The following is a 21,086-nucleotide window of genomic DNA, read 5'->3' as shown; positions in this document are numbered from 1 at the left end:
GCAGGGAGTCCCACGTGGGGCTTGATGCCAGGACCCTGAGATCATGACGGAAGGCAGCGCTTAACCGACTGAGCCACCCAGGCGCCCCAACAGTAGTTTTTAAACCTGTGTCTGTCCCACCCTACCCCACCGCCGGACATAACGCGTATACCCAAACTAAGGTGCTTTAGAGGCGTTAAAATGGTAAATCTACATATACTTCAGATTTCCCGGCAAGGACTGCCCTTCCTCTCCCACACAGAGGGAAACTCCCACATTTTCTTAGTGTCCTTCCTGACTCGATTCTCCCTAGTGGGACGCTGGGGCCCCAACGTCCTGGAGGGGGGTTAGGGCCAGGGCTGGGCCCACCAAGCTGCGCCAGCACAGGGTCCGCGGGGAGTCCGCCGCCGGCGTCCACTCCCGCGGCCCAGGCCAGGGTGCGGGGAGGGCCTCCCCACGGGTGACCCCCGAGGCCGTGCGGGCCGGCGGGCGCGCGCGAAGGCCGTGGGCCGCGGGAGTGCGGTCCTTCGGGCTGCAGGGGGCGCTGTGCGCACCCTCGGGCCGGGCCGCGAGCGCAGCTCTTGTTTAAAGGGCCGACGGGGCACGTGGCTCGGACGCAGCTCGCGGCCGCCCGGCAGGAGCTCCGAGGCTGGGCGGCTCCGCTCCGCCCCGCCTCCGCCTGCGCGCTGCGCCAGGCCCGACAGGCCCGGCCGAGGAGAGCCGCCGAGAGAAGGACGCGAGCAGCCATGGCCGAAGCGGCGCCCGCCCGGGTAAGCGCCCGGCCCGCGGACGCCCTCACGGGCCGGGCCGGGGCCGGGGCGGCCGCCGCCGCCGCCGCGAGGGTCTCCGCCCCGCCGGCGTGGAGCGGCCCCGCCGCGCGGCCTCCTGGCTCGCCGCCTCCGCCCGGGCTGGCGCCTGCCGCGTCGCGCCAGCTCGGTCCGCCCCGCCGCCTAGAGCTGGCGTCCGGGCCGGGCTTTCGGGCCGACCGACCGGGCGGCCCAAACGGCAGGCGGGACGGCGGGGCGGCCCCGACGGCGGGGGACAGGCCGGGCTTCCCAGCAACACTTCAGATGACAGGCCTTGCCTTGCAACGGAGTGGCTGTTCCCCCGCCCCCCCCTCCATTGTCTGGTTGGAGGCACGCAGGGAGGACAGGGTCGCCAAGCCCCATGCGGTTCTGACATCCGGAGAGTCTGAGGCTCAGGGAAGGGACCGGCCCAAGGTCACTCACCTGGTCGAGGCCGTAGCCCGACGTCTTGGCCAGAACTTTGGAATTACACGCCCCACCCCCCGAAGGTACCCAGGGTTCTTTTAAGAGAAAGGTATTGAATGCTGTTTACGAGAGGGATTGTAGGTAGATTTTTTTTTTTTAAGATTAGTTTAGCATGTTGGATTAGATTATTTGGATTATTTAAAAATGTTGGCCGGTAATGTGCAATATGCCCAGTTTCAAGAAAAGAATCCTTTGGCTATTTTTGACACACCAGAAAATCACTTGCGAACAGGGCTCAGTAAGTGGCTTCTATTATTAATACTTCTTAGTGACGTTTTTGAAACCTTGATTTTTGTGGATCCTTTTAAATGAGGAACTTCCTCTCCCTCTCCTTTAATTAATGAGTTTGGTGTGTGCTTTCCTTAGGATTCCCTGAGTGCAAGGGAGAGAAAGGGGGTGGCCCTGTCCCCTGCGGAATACCCTCCAAGGCATTTCTGTAAGGGCATGGTGACATCACCAGCTCCCACCTAGCCCCGGGCCACTCCCTCAGAACTGTTCCTGACCATTCCTATCCACTCATTCCTTTCCCTCTGCTATCTTATAGTACCTGAGATTCCCGAGAAACTCCACAAGCGGGACAGATTTGTCCCTGAACTCTGTTTCTGTACAGAATTTTTCTCCTGGAGAAGGAAGAACCACATAATTTTTTCTGCACTCCCCCATGGCACCTTTACAATGGCAGGTGGTCAGAAGTCGTTACTGAATGAATGTTGTTTAATTGTGTGGTCATTCATTCATTCAGTAGGTATTCAATGAGCATCTGCAGTGAGAGAGGCACTCTTTAGAAGCGGGGAGTACAAGAGCAAATCACATATACCCTCGGGGAACTTAACGTTCTGGGTGAAACAAACCAAAACCCAGGCAGATATGTAGAATAGTCCTGGATTCTTCTTTTTTTAAGGTTTTATTTATTTGAGAGAGAGAGAGAGAAAGACAAAAATAGCAAGAGAGAGCACAAGCAGGGAGGAGAGAGAGAAGCAGACTCCCCACTGATCAGGGAGTCTGACACTGCGCTTGATCGTGGGACTTCGGGATTATGACCTCAGCTGAAGGCAGCCGCTTAACCAACTGAGCCATCCAGCCGCCCCCCAACAGGCTTTTAGCATGAGGTACTGGGACTGGGCCATTGCACACGCTCGGAGCATCAGGCACTGGGGAGAGTCGAGGCACACTCTAGAAGCTCTTTCCAAAGTGCCGAAGGATGATGGAATGAAAAAGGTGGAGAAAAACAGCCCTTGTGAACTGTTTCTTGCTGCGTCCCTGAGCCAGAACCATGGGCAGCATCATCGTCAACATCCTTATCATTATCATCTTAGCTGAATCAACATGGGGCTTGCGTGCATTGTATTTACCACATGCTAGACATCGCGCTAAGTGCTTTCAATGAAGATTGTGTCATTCATTCTCACAATCTTCTCATGTGAGTACCATTTTCTAGATGTGGAAGTGAACTTCAAGCTGAGTGAAAAACCTTGCCTAAAGTCAGCCAGCTTGGGAGCGGCAGAGTTGCTGCTTGGACCCGTGCTCTCTGGCAGCAAATCTCATGTTCTCTGTGCTTCCAAGCCTGTCCCTTCATTTGCAGAGGAAGAGGAGACTAAGATCCAAGTTGGAAGCCACCTGAGAACTGCAGATGCTTTCTGTCTTTGGCCATGTGTTTCCTCCCGTTTTCCACTTGCTAACACCTTGGTCCAGCCAGTGTTTCCTGTCCCTGCGGCTGCACTCCTCACTGAGGTCCCTGCCTCCCTCCCACACTGTTGCCTGATGCCCTTAGGATCCCAACTGGGGATTTACTGGGGCAGGTGTCATTGTGAGGCTTCTTTTTGAAGTATGCGTTTTGATGGTGTCATTCTGAAGCCATCTCCCCTTTCTCTTCTTGTGGACAGGCTCCAGAGAGGGACAAGCAGACAGAGGACGAAAGCCCTTCCACACCTTCTTTGTCACCCCCGCCAGCTGCTGAGAAGAACTCCTACCTGTACTCCACGGAAATCACACTGTGGACGGTGGTGGCCGCCATCCAGGCCTTGGAGAAGAAGGTGGACTCCTGCCTGGCCCGCTTGCTGACCCTAGAAGGGCGGACGGGGACGGCTGAGAAGAAGCTGGCGGACTGCGAGAAGACGGCCGTGGAGTTCGGGAACCACATGGAGAGCAAGTGGGCTGTGCTGGGGACCCTGCTGCAGGAGTACGGGCTGCTCCAGAGGCGGCTGGAGAACATGGAGAATCTGCTGAGAAACCGAAATTTCTGGATCCTGCGCCTGCCCCCGGGCAGCAAGGGGGAGATCCCCAAGGTATCCCTCGGGCACCTGGGGTGGGGCAGCCCGAGGGACTGTGCCTATAAGTATGTGGGTGAGTATGCGTGACACTTGTGGTTCCAGGTGCCCGTGACCTTTGATGACGTGGCCGTGTATTTTTCTGAGCCGGAGTGGGGCAAGCTGGACGAGTGGCAGAAGGAGCTCTACAAGCACGTGATGCGGGGCAACTACGAGATGCTGGTGTCCCTGGGTAAGGCTGCATAGGTGGGGATCTGGGTCTGTGTCCGCAGATGGGCCTCCAGCAGTCTATGTCTTTGCTTTGACTTCCGCTCTTCTCGGTGTCTCTCCAGCTCTGTGGGCAGTTGGGTGGCGGGTATCCAGTCTTGACCCAGCTCTCCTTCTGTTCTGTATGCAGATTATGCCATCTCCAAACCAGACATCCTGACCCGGATGGAGAGGGGAGAGGACCCTTGTCCTGAAGGCCCGTGGGGCCAGGAGGAGAGAAGTAAGAAGGAGGCAGCACGCCCAAGGAGGCCAAGCCCTGGTGAGTGGGGGCAGGACAGGGGAGTGAGTGGGGCACACTGCTCTCCTGGGCTTTCCAGACCAGTGAGGCCACGAAGGGAGCACAGGCCCTGAACCCAAAGTGGGGCCCCCTCTGTCCTAGGCCAGCCTAGTCAGGGGCGGGTGCCAAGGTTTTGTCTTAGAGCCGGTCGGTTTCTGCTTCTGAATGAGGGGCCAGCGGTACTGGCGTCATGTGGTCGGTTGTTGTGAGGACTCTGGGACATGGCAGGCGTCAGGCTCGTACTTGCTGAGTATTGTGTAAGTGGGAGCTTATTACTAACAGTGATCCTGCTAGCCCCAGCATTATTGCTGCCCCTCTTGCTTGCCCCTTCCACCTCTGCTCCCGACATGAACCTGCAGCTGTAAGGCCTGTGGTGTACTGGCTTCCCTTTGTGGAAACGGCCCTCTCAGGGGAGGGGCCGGGCCGACTTAGTCCCCAGAGCTGGTGTGGTAAGGGCAGCGGTTCCAAAGTTGACAGCACATCAGAGTCTTCTGGGAGGCTTTTTTTTTTTTTTAAGTAAAATTAAAAAAAATAATAAATGGAAGTAGAGAGAAGAGTACAGCAAACCTCCAAATGGCTTCCTCCATCTCTTCCCTTTCTCTAGACATAACCGAAATAGGAGTGTCGCACTTAGTAAATTAACGTCTCATCCCTATTCCATGTTCACTTTTCCCCGATTGCCTCGAAACTCTTTTCTATAGGTGTTGGGTCCTAATGCTGGGACACCAAAGTCACCTGTTGCATTCGATTTATAAAAAGTCTGTTAAAAAGCCTGTGAAAGCCTCCGCCCTGCCCCGCATGTAACAGCCTTATTGAGATATAGTTAACATACCAGCCAATTCCTGGGTTAGAGTATACAGCGCAGTGTTTTCACTATCTTCGGTTTTGTGACCATCACCACAATCTGAACTTTCCTTGCCTACCGAAGAGAAACCTCTACTCATGGGCGTTAACTTCCTGTTTCCCTCCCCCCTGCTCCCCAGCCCTAGGCAACTACTCAGCTGCTCTCTTTGTCTTAGATTCCCTATTCTAGACATTTCACGTAAATGGAGTCCTACTGTGTGTGACCTGTCCTGCTCCGGGCTTACCCACCCTGTGGCCTGTGTCAGTACCTCTGCGGATACATACATTTCCACATTTTGTTGCTCTGCTCCTCAGTTAATGGACCAGCCTCACCTGCCCCTCTCTAATATCATTTATTTGTTGACATTCTTTTTTTTTTTTTTTTAGGATTTTATTTATTTATTTGACAGAGATAGAGATAGCGAGAGAGGGAACACAAGCAGGGGGGGTGGGAGAGGAAGAAGCAGGCTCCTAGCTGAGGAGCCTGATGTGGGGTTCGATCCCATAACACTAGGATCACGCCCTGAGCCGAAGGCAGACGCTTAACGACTGCGCCACCCAGGCGCCCCTATTTGTTGACATTCTAACGTCGTTTTTCTTTTTTTTTTTCTTAAGATTTTATTGATTTATATCAGAGAGAGAGCAAGCGCACACAAGCAGGGGGAGCGGCAGGCAGAGGGAGAAGCAGGCTCCCCGCTGAGCAGGGAGCCCAATGCGGGGCTCGATCCCAGGACCCTGACATCACAACCCCAGCTGAAGGCAAACGCTTAACCGACTGAGCCACCCAGGCGCCCCATAGCGTCATTTATCTTTTTAAATGCCATCATTTCCCACATGCTGGATTTGGTGTCATTTACTTTTCCGCTGTTCCTTGCATGTCCTATAAACTGGTGGATTAGGAGGCTTCTTTAGAGTCCGGTTCAACCTTAGGGGCAGGACGGCTTCAGCGGTGGTGCTGCGTCCTCCCTGGCAGCGCACGTCAGGAGGCGCAGAGGCTCCGTCTGCCTGCCTCCCGGGGATCCTGAGCTCGATCCTTCTGTTATGAAGCTCCCCATCACCTTCTCACCTCAGGACATTGAACATCGTTGCCCAGGTTGGTTATTCCGTTAGGGGTTGCAAAGTGGTGAGAGTCTGTCGTACTTACGCACTTTTTATAAAGAATTTCCCTAATCAACTCTTAGTTACCCTGAAATATAGTCTGTACAGAAAAGGCAGGATAGAAGCTTAATTCTTTTCCTTCATCAGTTTTCAGAGTGAAGAGTTACTGCCATAGAAGCCTTCAAAGGTGACCAATACTTGGGCTTTTTTTTTGTTTTGTTTTTTGACTTTTTTTTATGACTTTATAGATTGTTGATTATTTTATATATGCCAATCGTTCACAGCCATTATTTTTTGTGCTTAAATTGTCCCATCTTTAGCTCATGGGAGCCCCTTCAAGTTGGCCATTAGGTCGTTTTGATGTGACTTCACTGCCTTTCGGGTACCATAAGATGTTCTAGAATCATCTAGTGTATTTCCTGCCCCAGACCTGGAATACAAATTTCTCCAAGGAGTTTTGATTCCTTTCAGTGACGATTATTTGGAGACCACAATATGAGTGCTAGTAGTGGCTAATATTTGGCATTACTTCTAGGCCTTTTCAGAAAATATGTTTGTTTGTTTTGAGAAAATATGTATTTTTGGAAAGGGAAAAAAATCACGAGTGCGTAGTGATATTTCTCATTCAAATTTAATGTTCTTTGATCTTATACTTGAATATCACTTTTCTTTTACATGGAAATCTTAAACAATTAGGCTTTTGATTGAAGGCTGAGATTTTTTTGCAGCTCTTTTTGTCCTCTGAACACATTCTATTCAGGACTTTTAGACAAAATAATGCCTTTTAAAGTCACTTGAGGGCGCCTGGGTGGCTCAGTGGGTTAAGTGACTGCCTTTGGCTCAGGTCATGATCCCAGGGTCAGGGGATCGAGCCCCATGTTGGGCTCCCTGGTCAGTGGGGAGCCTGTTTCTCCCTATTCTTCTGCTGCTCCCCCTGCTGTGATCTCTCTCTCTCTCTCTCTCTCTCTCGCTCGCTCACTCTCTGTCAAATAAATAAATAAAGTCACTTGAAATAATTACTTTCTCTATGTGGTCATGTCACCAACTTGATATACAGTTAAGTTCATTTGTTTCTATTTATTTTTAGATTTTTTATTTTATTTATTTTTAAAATATTTATTAGAGAGAGAGAGCATGAATGGGGTGGTAGGGGGGAGGGGGCAGAGGGAGAGGGAGAAGCAGGTTCCCTGTTCAGCCAGCAACCTGAAGAGGGGTTCGATCCCAGGACCCCGGGATCATGACCTGACCTGAAGGCAGACGCTTAACTGACTGAGCCACCCAGGAGCCCCTACTTTAGATGTTTAGAAACGGCTCTTTCTACCTGTTCATGTAACATTTTGAATACGTAAGATACGTTCTGTTTGCAAAGTCAAAATGGTTTAACAGGATACATTCAGGGAAGTCTTATTTCCATTCTTGTCCCCGCCTTCTCCCTATAGATAACCATTTTTATTAGCGTCTTGTTTATACTTCCGGTGTTTCCTGTTGAAAAGATCAGTAGTAACACAGATACATTTGTTTTCCCCCATCCCTGTCTTACACAATCTGTCCTGGAGATCCCTTCGTATGTATGTATAGAGATCTTCCTCCTTCCTTTCATGGACGGGGAATGTTCCAAAGTGCGAGATCCCATAGTTTGTTTAACCGGTCCCTACTGGTGGACGCTGAGGGTCTTTCCAATATTTTGCTGCTATAAATAATGTGTAGACACTACTTTGTGCATAAGACGGCTCATATTTTTGCCAGCCTATCTTTGGGATAGAGTCCTAGCAGCTGCACTGCTGGGTCCGAGGTAAATGAATACGGAGATTTTTGAGAATTTATCACCCAAACCCCTCCATGGGGGTTGTGGCATTTGCATCTCCCTCGGTGTTGTGAACACTTGCCAGCGGACAGTGTGGTCACACTTGCGGAATTTTTGCCTGGCTAATACAGAAGAAGTATTTCGTGTAGCTTCTTTTAAGCGACAGCTTCGTCAGCTATAATTCACTCCCCATACATCTCACCCATTTAACCTGTACAGTCGAGGGGTTTCCAGCTTATTCAGAGATATGTGCACCCAGCAAAGACCACCGTCAAGTTTATAACTCTCATCACCTCAGAAACAATCCCTGTACCCTCCGACTTTCACCCCCAGCCCCTTCCCAGCTCCCCCAGCCCTAAGCAACGACAGGTCTTCCTGACTGTACGTTTGCCTGGCCGTCTCCCATAAATGGAATCTTATTATACGTGGTCTTTCGACTCTGGCTTCTTTCCCTCAGCGTAATGTGTTCAGGGTTCATCCACGTTGTACTGTGTATCAGTATTTCATCCCTGTTTTCTCTTTTTTTGTCGTGGTCAAGTACACATACCATAAAATTTAATCATCTTAGCCATTTTCGGTGTGCTGTTTGGTGGTATTAAACATATTATAATGTCATGCAATCCCATCAGAACCCTTTTCACCTAAGCTGAAACTCTATACTCATTAAACAGTCACCCCTCACTGTATCCCCTTCCCCAGCCCCTGGCAACCACAGTACTGCTTTCTGTCTCTATGATTTTGTCTACTCCAGGTACCTCACAGAAGTGCAGTCTCACAACCTTTGTCTCTTCGTGACTGGCTTCGTTTCACTTTGCATAATGTCCTTAAGGTTCATCTGTGTTGTAGTGGGTGTCAGAATTTCTTTCCTTTTTTTAGTCTAAATAATCTGTTGCATGTGCATGCCACATTTTGTTTATCCATTCATCTGTAGATGGACACTTGGGTGGTTTCCATGTTTTAGCTATTGTGAATAACGCTGCTGTGGTCATGGATATACGGATACCTCTTGGAGACTCTGTCTTCAGTTCTTTTCAGTATAGACTTAGATGTGGAATTGCTGGATCATATGGTAATTCTATTTTTAATTAATTTGTAAAATATTTTATTTATTTATTTGAGATAGAGGGCAAGAGCAGGGGGCAGAGGGCGAAGCAGGCTCCCCGCTGAGCAGGAACCCTGATGCGGGGTTTGATCCCACGACCTTAGGCTCATGACTTGAGCTGAAGGCAGATGCTTAACCAACGGAGCCACTCAGGCACCCTCTGTTTTTAATTTTTTGAGGACTGTTACACTGTTTTCCATGGTGACTGTACCATTTTATATTCTCACCAACAGTGTGAAAGGGTTCCAGTTTCTCCACATTCTTGCCAACACTTACTTTCTTCTGTTGTTTCTTTTTAATAGTAGCCATCTTAATGAGCATGAAGTGGTGTCTCACTGTAGTTTGAGTTGCATTTCCCTAATGATGAGTGATGTTGAGCATTTGTTCTTGTGCCTGTTGGCTATTTATAGGTCTTTGGAGAAACATCTAATCAAGTTGTTTGCCCATTTTTGAGTCAGGTTGTTTTTCTGTTGTTGAGTTTTAGAAGCTCTCAACATATGCTGGGTATCAGTCCCTTATCAGATATGTGACTTGCAAATATTTCTCCCATACTGTGGATTGCCTCTTCACTGGCGATAGTGTGTGGGTTTTGTTTTGTTTTGTTTTTTTAAAAGATTGATTGATTGATTGATTTATCTGAGAAAGCACAAGCAGGGGGAGCAGGTAGGCAGAGGGAAAAGCAGGCTCCCTGCTGAGCAAGGAGCCCAAGTGGGACTCTATCCAAGGACCCTGAGATCATGACCTGAGCCCAAGGCAGAGGCTTAACCGACTGAGCCACCCAGGCGTCCTGATAGGGTGTTTTGATGCACAAATTTAAAAAGTTCTCATGAAGTCCAATTTGTCTGTTTTTTTCTTCTGTTACCCATTTCTTTGGTGTTCTATCCAAGAAATCAGTCCCAAATCCAATGTTAGGAAGCTTTTTTTTTTTCCCCCCACAGTTTTCATAAAGGTCTATTTCATTATTGGTGGGTAGCGCATTTAACAGTTAAATACATTTAAATAATGTATAGGTGACTGCATGACTGCAGCATTGGTAACTAGATAGATAACCAATTCAACTAGAAACCAGCTAACAAGTAACTGTCTAAATATTTAAAATACAGCTCTTGTTTAGATCATCCTGTTTTGATCACCTTCTTGGGGGGGAAAAAGCCTGCTGGTCACACTGGAAATATATTAAGGCCAAATCTTCTGATATCCATTCCCAGAGGTTTCTTTTAGCTGGATTAAGCCTCCAACTCCAGGGCAAGCCCAAGTTTGTGGCCTCCAGCATTAATGCTCTTCCCGTCTACCAGAGCAGACAGTGTAAGCTTGACACCAGGCCTCAGAGTCTGAGTGTAGCCCACTCCAATTAAACTAGAGTTGTTGACTTTTGCAGAAATGGAAGCAGTGGGATCCAACTGGTATTTGGCTGCAATGCCAAAGCGAGTGCTGTTGGTACCTGATGTCCAAGCAAGGTTTACTGAAGTGTCAAGATCTTCACATACTTTTTGATAAATTGACCCTCCAAATTCTGTCCCATCATTCACATTAGTGTGCAGTTGGAAGTCCCCAGTCCTGTAGCCCACTGCAAAGTTATTTCTTGTCAGCTTTGATTTGGCACTGTCAAAAGTCATCTGGTACCCGGCAAGCCAGCCCTCGTAACCAAAGACAGCTGAACCATGGATTGCAGGTCCAGCAAAATCAAAGTCAACATCACAACCAAGGTTTATACACTCCCTCTTGTAAGAAGACTTGATTTTACCACTTTTCTTTCCCGTGTTTGGTGAAAAGGTGGTATCAAATGTCAGTTTCAAACCTTGACAAATCTGGTCTTCAATTGCGATTTCTGTTCCCAGGGTGTTATCAGTGTTCCATTTTTCTGTGAAAGTCAGACCATACTCACACCATTTATATTTGGTCTCCAAGGTTCCAGTAACTTTACCAGTGTCCGTATTAGATGAACCAGACGTTGAGAATTCCACACCACTGCATGACTTTGTTTTCACATCCAGTTTCACCAACCCAAAACCAAATCCTTTGTTGAAAATATCTCTGGCAGCTTTGCCAAGGTCAGCATACGATGGAGGAATACACATTGGCCGCGCGCAGCTCTGTCCGTAGGTCGCCATGGCGAGGCCACAGGAAGAGGTGATCTGGTGGTCTCCTGAGAGGGGCCGCTACCGCCGCTCGGCTCGCAGCTGAGGCCGCTGGGCTTGCTCAGGGTCGGGCGGTAGCTACCCCGGCTGGAGGGCGAAGTGAAGGACTGTTAGGAAGCTTTTGTCCTATGTTTTCTTCTAAGAGTTTTATGTTTTAGGTCTTACATTTAGGTCTTTGATTCATTTTGAGGTAGTTTTGTATATGGAGTTAGATAAGGATCCAGCTTTATTCTTTTGCATGTGGATATGCAGTTTTCCCAGCACCATTTGTTTGAAAAGACAGACTGTCCTTTCTCCATTAAGTGGTCCTGGGACCCTTCTCAAGTATCATCTGACCGGATATGTGAAGGTTTATGTCTTGGTTCTGTTTATTCTATTTATGCCAATACTACCACACTGTGTTGATTTCAGTGGCTTTGTAGTAAGTTTTGAAATCAGGAAGTCCTTCCACTTTGTTCTTCCTTCTCCGTATTGTTTTTGCTCTTTGGGGTCCCTTGAGATTCCATATGAATTTTAGGATGGGTTTTTCTATTTCTGTACAAAATGTCATTGAGACTTTGATAGAGATTGCATTGAATCTGTAGGTCAATTTGGTAGTATTGACACCGTACAAATATCAAGCCTTCCAATCCATGAACATGCTATGTTTCCATTTACTTATGCCTTTAATTTCTTTCTGCCGTGTTTTGTAGTTTTCATTGTAAAAGTCTTTCACCTTCTTGGTTTAATAATTCCTGAGGGTTTCATTCTTTTTGATAACTATTATAAGTGGAATTGTTTTTCTAATTTCCTTTTCAAATTGTTCATTATTAGTGTATAGAAATACTGATTTTGGTATGTTGACTTTTGTCCTGCTAATTTGCTGAATTAATTTGCTAGTTCTTAAAGTTCTTTGTGGAATCTTTAGGGTTTTCTGCATATATCATCTTTGAAGAGATAATTTTACTTCTTCCTTTCCAATTTGGATGTTTTTTATTTCTGTTTCTTGCTTACTTGCTCTGGCTAGGACCTCCAGTCCTTTGTTGAATAGGTGGTAAAAGTGGACATTTTTGCCTTGTTCCTAATCTTCGGGGAAAAGCTTTCATTCTTTGACCATTGAATGTGATATTCATTGTCGGTTTTTCATATGTGTCTTTTATTATGTTGAGATAGTTTCTTTCTATGTCTTGTCTGTTGAATGGTTTTATCATGAAAGGGTGTTGAATTTTGTCAGATGCTTTTTCTGCATCAATTGAGATGATCATGGGGTGTTTTCCCTTCATTCTGTTAATATGGTGTATTCCATTGATCTAGTTTCATATGTCGAACCAACCTTGCATTCCAGGAATACACTCCACTTGGTCACGATATCTAATCTTTTTTTTTTCCCCCAAGATTTCATTTAGGGGCACCTGGATGGCTCAGTCGTTAAGCATCTGCCATCGGCTCAGGTCATGATCCCAGGGTCCTGAGATCGAGCCCCACATGGGGCTCCCTGCTCAGCGGAGAGCCTGCTTCTCCCTCTCTCTCTGCCTGCTGCTCCCCCTACTTGTGCTCGCTCTCTGTCAAATAAATAAATGAAATCTTAAAAAAAAACGGAAAAAAGAAAGATTTATTTATTTGAGAGAGAGAGAGCATGAGGGGGAGGAGTGGCAGAGAGAGAGGGAGAAGCAGACTCCCTGCAGAGCAGGGAGCCTGATGTGGGGCTCGATCCCAAGACCTTGGGATCATGACCTGAGCCGAAGGCAGACGCTTAAATGAGCCATCCAGGCGCCCTGGCAACAGTGTTTTTTGTTTTGTTTTTTTAGATTTTCTTTACTTATTTGAGAGAGAGACAGTGAGAAGAGCATGAGGGGGGGAGGGTCAGAGGGAGACGCAGACTTCCCGCTGAGTGGGGAGCCTGACGTGGGACTTGATCCTGGTACTCTGGGATCATGACCTGAGCCAAAGGCAGACTCCCAACCAACTGAGCCACCCAGGTGTCCCAACAGGTCCCATTTTTAATGGTACCTTTCTTATATGAGTGTGATTGAGTACTTTTTATTTGTTTATGGGCCATTTAAATTTCTTACTCTGTGAACTCTTTGTTCATCTCTTTTGCCCTAGGAAGCTTTTTAAAAATGCATACTTATGGGCGCCCATGTTGCTCAGTTGGTTAAGTGTCTGACTTTGGCTCAGGTCATGATCTCAGGGTCCTGGGATTGAGCCCTGTGTCAGGCTCCAGGCTCAGTAGGGAGTCTGCTTCTCTCTCCCCCTGCCCTCCCTACCCCCCATTCGTGCTCACGCTCACACTCTCTCTGTCTGTCAAATAAATTAAATCTTAAAAAAAAAAAACAAACCCTGCAGGGACACCTGAGTGGCTCATTCAGTTAAGTGTCTGCCTTCGGCTCAGGTCATAATCCCAGGGCCCTGGGATTGAGCCCTCTGTCAGGCTCCCTGCTCAGCCAGGAGCCTTCTTCTCCCACTCCCCCTGCTTATGCTCTCTCTCTCTCCCTCTCTCTCAAATAAATAAATAAAATCTTTAAAAAAATACAATAAAATCTTTTTTAAAAGCATACTTCCTAGGCCTGCTCAGAAGTACTGATGAGAATGTTGGGGTGCTTCCAAGGGGATCCTTATACATCAGCCTGGTATAGGCCTTGGGACTGGAAGGCACTGTTGTGTTGTTCTGAGCTGGGAGGCCCTAACAAGCCACATCCTTGGCCTTGCTGTGTCATGACTTGTCTGGTACAATCAGATGTTACTATGCTGTACCTTTTCCTTCTCTTTTAGCTTCTAAGGATCAGTGAAGTCCACTTAATTCTCACAGCCTGTGTTTGACCTGATCCCCCCCCCCGCCCCAGCCCCTAGTCCCAGTGACTACAGTCAGCCCTTTGTCAGAGGCTCCTGCCACCAGGGGGATCTCTGTTTTGTCCTTAGTGTCACTGAGTTGCATTTTCCAGGCCTCCCTCCACATCCAGAGCATATCCGCAGCCCTGTCAGCCCTTCCCGGGAGGAGCCAAAAGAAGAGCCGGCCCACAAGCACCAGCAAGACGCAGAGACCAGGGTGACCCTGCCTGGAGCAAGCAGCGGTGAGCGAGGGCCGCCGGGCTGCGGCGTGAACAGCAGTGCAACGACAGGCCTGGACAAATGCTACTGAGAGCGAGTGCTAAAGCACGAGGGTGGGAGAGATGGCAGGGACCAGGCTTGGCTGAGCTGGATGGGCTTCCTGGGAAGGGGACCCCTGAGACAGGCCATAGAGGAAGGGCGGATTTGGGCTGGGAACGAGGGGCATTTTCTGCAGGAGAAAATGGTCTGAGCAGAAGTGTGGGTCCCTGAGGCATGCTGGGGGCCAGGCCCTCTGGCCTGGCTGGAGTGAGGAGAAGGGAACACACAGGCAGGTGCTGGGCCTCCTCAGGCTTCCTGCGATGGTTACATGAACCGGACGATCTATGTTCTGTGCCTAGCACAGTGCTGGCATGTGTATTCCTCAGTAAATGTCCTCTTTCTGGAGGCCTGTGAGGGGCTCTGTGTCTTCAGTCCCGCCTTCCAGTGATCTCAGTCTGCTCATGTGTAAAGGAAGTTCCTGTCCATCCTTTCACAAAAATGCAGTGTAACTCAGAGGGCATTTGGCCTAACACGCGGCATACAATCCAGAGCCTCGTTGTCTGTGATCCCCCTTCCTCCCTGGTGTCCCTCCTCCCGAGTCAGTGTGTAAGGAGAGAGGACCTTTTCATTGTCCCTGCTCTGCTGCAGACCTGGCACTGTGCCCCAGGGGCCTCCCCAAACCCTCTGTCCTTTGGAGGTCCATCAGGGTGACCGAGTTGTCAGCACTGGCCCAGATGGGAACTGGGGGCATGGCCTTCACGGCTGTCCTCTCACCTCTGAAGCAGAGGCCATGGAGTGGGCAGTCCTCTGGACAGAGCCCTGGGGCCCCTCTTCCTGGCAGGCATTCAGGCATATCTGGGGTCTGCTTGGAGATCCTGTTCCGCCCTGCACGAGCCTGGTGTCAGGAAAGGCCCTCACAGTGTCTCTCTCACAGGGCCTCCAGCCTCGGTGAAACGGGAGGAAGAATCTTCAGGTGGGGAGTCTCCAACCTCCCCTCCCAGGGACAGCCTGCCCGGCATGGGGCCAGGTGAGTGATGGAAGGAGGCCCTTTGGCCACAGCAGAGTCTCAGAGGAGCTCAGGGGCCCTTGGGAGTGGGGTGGGAGGTGGCGCAGTGGGCCCTGGTGAGGGGCTTCTTACTAAGGGGTCCCTTCCTCATCCCCAGGTCCTGGGGATTGGCAACCCAGACCATCTAGGTCCTGGGCTTCCCCCATCACATCTGGCCTGGTGGAAAGGTGCTGCTTGAACACAGGCTGCATGCACCAGGTTTGTGGTCTGGTGACAGAAGGGCCTCAGGGCAGCCGTGGTCCAGGCACACTACCTCTAATGTCTCGCAGTTTGTATGTGGTGGCCTACAATTTAAATTTAGGTCCCCCACCTAGAGGCCACAAAACCGGGCTTACACCCTGATGAGCAGGAAAAAAGAAAGCAATTATCGCCCATTCTGGCTTTGGGGTGGTTTTCTGTCCTAACAGAAAGGGATCCAGTTCTCACCTGGTTCCAACCCGGTACCAGCTTTGGTGGGAGGCAGAGGTGAGATTTGGGCCCACCTTGGGGTTGTGGCATGGTGGGAGTCCAAGCTGGAGACGGGCTTCAAATGAAGAGGTCTGGGAACCTTGGCCTTCACATGGTATAGGGCCTGAGACCCACACTAATCCCTAAGTTTAGGAATACTATGGTAGCCCATTAAATACAATAATTTAGATGCAAAGTTTAGATCATTCTTATAGACTCTTAACTGATTCTGTAGCTGTAGGACTAAATTACAAACAGCTGGGTCACTTCCAACATAGAAATAGAAGTTCTGTCGGGAGTTATTTGTGAGGGTTGCCGGGAAGCTGCACTGAGCAAAGTACCCCAAGGTCTTGACATCAGGTGCTGGCCCAGAAGGTTCAGCAGTTAGAGGTTCAGTCCTCTGCAGCAGTCTCCTGGGGTGAGATTTAAGTTCAGCAAGAATAGAAATCGCTCTTGTTCTAGACCTTGGAAATTGCTCGTAAGGGGCTAAAGGTTTTGTTTTAATAGGCAGAGGGGAAGGTTTGCTGTCAGCCTTTGAGCAGACCTTGGGCTGCAGCAGCTGAGTTGCTGGGCGCTGGGAGAGGTCAAAGAAGCCAGTAGTTGGGGCTGATTCCAGAAAGACCCAGAGGGGAACAGCAGTTGAAGGATCTGGAGAAATGCACAGTGTTCAGGTAGGGCCAGTGGCCAGGACCTTCCTTCCTGGCATCAGGGATCTCTGTGTTGCCTCAGAACCCTCCTCTCTCCTGGCAGTTCCCATGCCTCAGTCCCATGTCAGAGTCAACTGTGACTCACACTGAGGTCCAGCCAGGAAGCCTAGGTCCTCGTGTCTCCCGCCTGTCCCTCGAGAGCAAGTGCCAGACAGGTAGTGGATGCTCAGTGTAACTTTGTTACCTGGATGAGTAGCTCAGAGTATGGCTAAGACACCCGCCACCTCCCAGCCCCCAGGGCTCCCTGTCATTCATAGATGGGAGCGAACATGGTCAGAACTCTTGGAGATCCTGTGCAGCCGGTGTATCTCAGGGTCCAGGGTCTCCCCTGCATCCTCCCACCTGTTGTCTTTCACTCCATCTGACCTCTGACCCCCCCGGCTCCCCGATTCTAGTTTTGCAGCTTTGTTTCCTCTCTCCTCATGTCCGTGGCTTGTCCTCCAGGAATGGGCCGCTGGAGCATCTGGGCCACGTGACAGTAAACAACCTGGATGGTGTTAGGAGGCCGTGCCTGCTTGGTAGGGCCAAGTGAACAGGGTCCCTGACGTGTGCTGTGAGCACTTGGAAGAGAGAGGACTCGGTGAAAGCAGGAGCAGGGTGGGTGCAGATGGGGCTAGGGATGTGCCGGAGGCCAGGACTGGGTGGAGTGGCCTGGGTGGGGGCTAGTGTGGCACACTGGAAATCAATGCATTCCTTTCTCCAGGTGGTGGTGGTGTGGTCATCAAGACAGAAGCACAATCTGAGGACGAGATGATGCCTGAGCAGCTCTTCCTGGGGGAGGCCCATAGCCAGCCCGTGTGTAGAATGCCCAAGGGGCCCAGGAGCAGGACTGGGGGCCCTGGCCGGCTTCATGCTGCAGGAGTGCCACGGGTGCGGGCGGGGGACCCGCGGCCACCAGGGGCCGTGGGGGAGCCACCGCGCATCCTCCCTCGCCGGCGAGAGCGGACCTTCCCCTGCCCTGACTGCGGGCAGAGCTTCCGCTTGAAGATTAATCTGACCATTCACCAGCGGACCCACGTGGAGGAGGAGCACAGGGAGACTCCAGGGAGCTCGCCCCCTGGCTGGGAGGAGGCCCACTCCACTCTGGAGCCGGGGGAGGTGGTGGTGCCCGGCCCTGTCATCCGCTGGCTCCCCGAGGAGCCCGGCGGCCCCCGCTCCCTGGCCGGCCGGTCCTTCCTGGGGCGGCGGCCAGCGGCCAGCAAGGTGTACCACTGCAGCGAGTGCCTGCGCTTCTTCCAGCAGCGGAAGAGCCTGTTGCTGCACCAGCGCCTGCACACGGGCAACAGCCAGGGCTGGCCGGCCTGTCCCTACTGCGGCAAGGCCTTCCGCCGGCCCTCCGACCTCTTCCGCCACCAGCGCATCCACACAGGGGAGCGGCCCTACCAGTGCCCCCAGTGCGGCCGGGCCTTCAACCGGAACCACCACCTGGCTGTCCACATGCAGACTCACGCCCGAGGCCAGGCGGGCCCGCACTTCCCTGCTTCCACTGCTCTCCCTGGGAGTCCCCCGCTGCCCCGGCCCAGCCACAGCGAGGAGGGCTGAGAGGGCAGGAGCCTGCAGGGGTGTTCTCCGGCTCTCCTGGGGTACCCCCAGCAAGACTTCTGTCCGCCTTCAGGCCTTTCCCCTTGTGCCTGACGCTGGTTCCTCGTTCTGCAATAGCTTTGGGGAGATCTTTTTTTCATTTAGATGGGAAGCAGTGGCCTTTTTGGTGACAGTATGTGTGTGACCAGATGCCTCAATTTCCTGTTTCCTGAGTTTGTCACTCTTTGCTGCCTTTCCTACATTCCTGACTTAGAAAGGATCCCTTAAGGCTTAGAGGATGCCAGGTTTTGGGAGAGCCTTGGGCAGGTACCTGAGACAGGCAAGAGGAGTGGCCCTTCCAGTAGGGAGCGATAGAGACACGGAGGGCCTGCAGTTTTGATATTGTACACAGAGGTCACTGCAAAGTGGACAGTTTGAAGAGTAGGCACTGGAAATTTGAGTTTCCTGCTGTGTTATTTTGAAAGCTTTTTTTTTTTCTCCTTACGGAGTTTTTCTAGTGCTTTTGTAAGTGTTAAGTGTGGATGTAAAGGGGACCAGGAGCCCTGAGGGGCAGGAATTATTCTGCCAGCTCCTTGTGTGAGGGGATGGTAGAGGGGCTGTCCAGATCAGCCCGGGTGTTGGTGGGGATGTTGGGCTGCTGCCCTGGACGTCAGGTGCCTTCCCGGGTATGCATTCTTTGGCCTAGAGTGATTCCCAATATCCCAACATCCATGACTGATTTTGGTTATTAGTTGAGAGGGGGAAACTGAGGCCTCGAGTGGCTGACCCTTCCCCCAAGGTCTCAGTATTATTGGTATGCACACCCCATGGACTGGACCCCGTAGAACACCTTGGGGCGGGGGGGGGGGGGGAGATGCAGACCCAGCCCAGGAAGCTCCTCCCAGAGAGGAAGATCCTGATGTGGGTGAGGCTGGTCAGCCAACTTGGACTCCTGGGCTACCAGGCCTGAGTTGTCACGTTTAAGGAGTGGTTGGTTTCCAAGAATTTGGAGCTGGTAGTAGATAGGCTAGGAGATGTGGGTGGATTTTTTAAACCGCCTTCAGCCTCATGTTCCTCACCTGTCAAAGGGGGTAATGACCCCAGTGCATCCTACCTCACCTTAGGGTTTTCAGGGTCATAAAAGACTTAGAGGCAGTGGGGCAAATAGGAAGCCTGGTTTCGTCCTTCTTTTCAAGTTCAGGGCCCGCCTTTTTCTTCCATGTTCATCTCCAGCCCTTTGCCCCAGTCCAAATCCCTCAGGAAGGACCTTTATTTTCTAGAGTGAGTGGAAGGTCCCTTGGGTGCAGAGCGAGGTGAGACTTTTCCATTGGGCTATATCCCCACGGAGCCCTTTGTATTTCAGTGGAACAAATTCTTACCAAAGCAACGAGGTTCAAACCGTAGAAGTTCGGGCAATAGCATCAGGCCTCCTGGAGAAGTCTTGATGGCAGCTAGCATCTTGTGCCTCGTAGATCACACCACTTTGGGTGCTGCCTATAGACCAGCCCTTGGTTTGGGTGATTTAAAGTGGAGTACTGGGTCTTCGGCTATTTTAATTGTTGTTGTATTTACCTGGGCAGTATGTGAAGGGGCCAGCATTCAGACGGGCTTCCAGGTGCCTGGTCCCTGGCTGTGCCACTTCTTGTTGCTGCTCTGACCGCCCCCCCCCATGTCATGAACAGAGTGGGGGGCAGATGGGAACATTGCCATCATCGCTGGGGCAAGGGTGAGTATACAAGTCAGTGAGAGCCCACCAAGGCTCCCCTGGGCTTGGGAAGAAGAGCTGCCAGCCTCCTGTGCTGTGCATTCTGCTTGTCTGCGCTGGCATCCCCAGCGCTCACCAGGGACCCCACAAGTCAGGGCTGGGCTGTCAGCAAGTGTTCAGACAGGATATGGTGCAAATGGAACTGCTCTGAGCTTACTGCAGTCTCAGGTGTTTCCTGGGGATGCCTCAAGGCTCAGAGTTCCTAAACCTTTCTAAAGCTGAATGTCCTGTGTAAACGCAGGTACTCCAGCAACAGCACAAACACGGAGTGATCGCTGGACACAGGCCCTCCCATTTCTTCCAAAGTTCTCAGTGTCCCAGGTTCCCTGTTAGGGCTTTTGAGTTTGCGTGGCACTCGATGGATGTTCAAAGAAAGTTCTTTACACTGAAACGAGCCGACATATGCAGCGTGGTGCAGGAGCAGAGAGGTGCCCCAGAACCCTGGAGGCTAGAATCTGGGTTGGCCTTCGACTGGCTCCTAGCTCTGTGTCTGAGCTTCCTCATTCGTAAACAAGGAAGGGTGGGGTCCTGGTGCTAAAGGCTCTGAAGAACTGTGATGGTGGCGGCCCTTTGCCTTCATCGGTGCTCAATAAATACGTTGAACTGAATGAGTGTGTGCGCATAACCTGCTTCCTCCTCTCCGGGAGTCAGCCCTCCAGGGCAGTCCGTCCGCCAGGCGGGCCCGCCGCCCCGCACAGCCCGGGGTGCGGGACTGCGCTCGCGCGTGAGAGCAGCCCCCGCGCCAGGCGCCCTCAGCCGCCGGCCCCGCCCCCTGCGTGTCCGCTGCGGGGCGGGGTCTCCCGCCCGACCAGTGGGAGACTGGCTCCGGGCCGCGGGGACCGGCCGCGCGCGGGTCTGGGGCGGAGCTTCCCGGGGTGGCCAATGAGGAGCGGGCTCCGGGACGCGGGGCGGGTCCCGCTCGGGGCAAGGCTGCCGCCTGCCAGGGCTGTCGCGACGCCGCCGGCACGCTCGGCCGCGGCGTGTCCGCCCTTCCCGCGCTCCTCGGGCAGGCCAGGACCGATGGCCGCTCGAGAGCCGGGGGAGCCTGCGGAGAGGCCGGGGCCGGTAAGGGCCGCCCTCTCGGAGGATGTCCTGGAATTGGGGAGGCGCAGCTTGAGTGGAGGGATGATGACCACCGGGACGCTCCGGGCCGCAGCGCGCGCTCAGGGCCGCAGCGGCCAAGGGGAGCAGTCTGAGGAAACGATAAAGTACCTTCTCCTTTCTCGGCCGCAGTTTGCTAGTCTGCAAACTTAGTGGGAAGATTTCCGAGGTTCCCGCCAGCCCTGACGTTTGGCAGAGCCAGCTCCGGGAGGGGGGGGGTAAAGGGAGGGGTTGGGGGAGGGAGGGTGGACAGTGAACGTCCTCACTCCAGAGACCCTCCAGGGCTTTCCTTTTTTGGACCTGCCCTTCAGCTCACCCACCCGCCCCCAGCACTGACACCTTAGGGAGACCATCACCCCATTGTCAC

At 51.7% G+C, this 21,086-nt stretch overlaps 2 protein-coding genes across 2 annotated transcripts; one reads left to right on the top strand and one right to left on the bottom strand.

Moving 5' to 3' along the window:
- The first annotated feature begins 589 nt into the window (after positions 1–589).
- ZNF783 (zinc finger protein 783) lies at positions 590–20,226 on the top strand. Its single transcript, XM_045792390.2, has 7 exons — positions 590–749; positions 3,134–3,535; positions 3,623–3,749; positions 3,915–4,043; positions 13,968–14,096; positions 15,047–15,139; positions 17,036–20,226. The coding sequence occupies exons 1-7, from the start codon at positions 726–728 to the stop codon at positions 17,872–17,874; spliced, it is 1,743 nt and encodes a 580-aa protein (XP_045648346.1). The 5' UTR covers positions 590–725; the 3' UTR covers positions 17,875–20,226.
- On the bottom strand, positions 9,844–11,147 carry LOC123788811 (non-selective voltage-gated ion channel VDAC2). The gene has a single exon (XM_045792392.2). The coding sequence runs from the start codon at positions 11,017–11,019 to the stop codon at positions 10,135–10,137; it is 885 nt and encodes a 294-aa protein (XP_045648348.1). The 5' UTR covers positions 11,020–11,147; the 3' UTR covers positions 9,844–10,134.
- Positions 20,227–21,086: the final 860 nt, after the last annotated feature.

Source organism: Ursus americanus, chromosome 3, assembly GCF_024610735.1.
Source record: "Ursus americanus isolate L20-20 chromosome 3, mUrsAme1.1.p, whole genome shotgun sequence".
NCBI classification, from domain to species: domain Eukaryota; kingdom Metazoa; phylum Chordata; class Mammalia; order Carnivora; family Ursidae; genus Ursus; species Ursus americanus.
This window is presented reverse-complemented; position numbering and strand designations above follow the sequence as displayed.

Bases quoted from the DNA above. Each gene is read 5' to 3' on its own strand.
- ZNF783 (XM_045792390.2), top strand. From the start codon at position 726: ATGGCCGAAGCGGCGCCCGCCCGG. The intron at 750-3,133 runs GTAAGCGCCCGG...TCTTGTGGACAG, and splicing joins CCGAAGCGGCGCCCGCCCGG to GCTCCAGAGAGGGACAAGCA. The intron at 3,536-3,622 runs GTATCCCTCGGG...TTGTGGTTCCAG, and splicing joins GCAAGGGGGAGATCCCCAAG to GTGCCCGTGACCTTTGATGA.
- LOC123788811 (XM_045792392.2), bottom strand. From the start codon at position 11,019: ATGGCGACCTACGGACAGAGCTGCGCGCGGCCAATGTGTATTCCTCCA.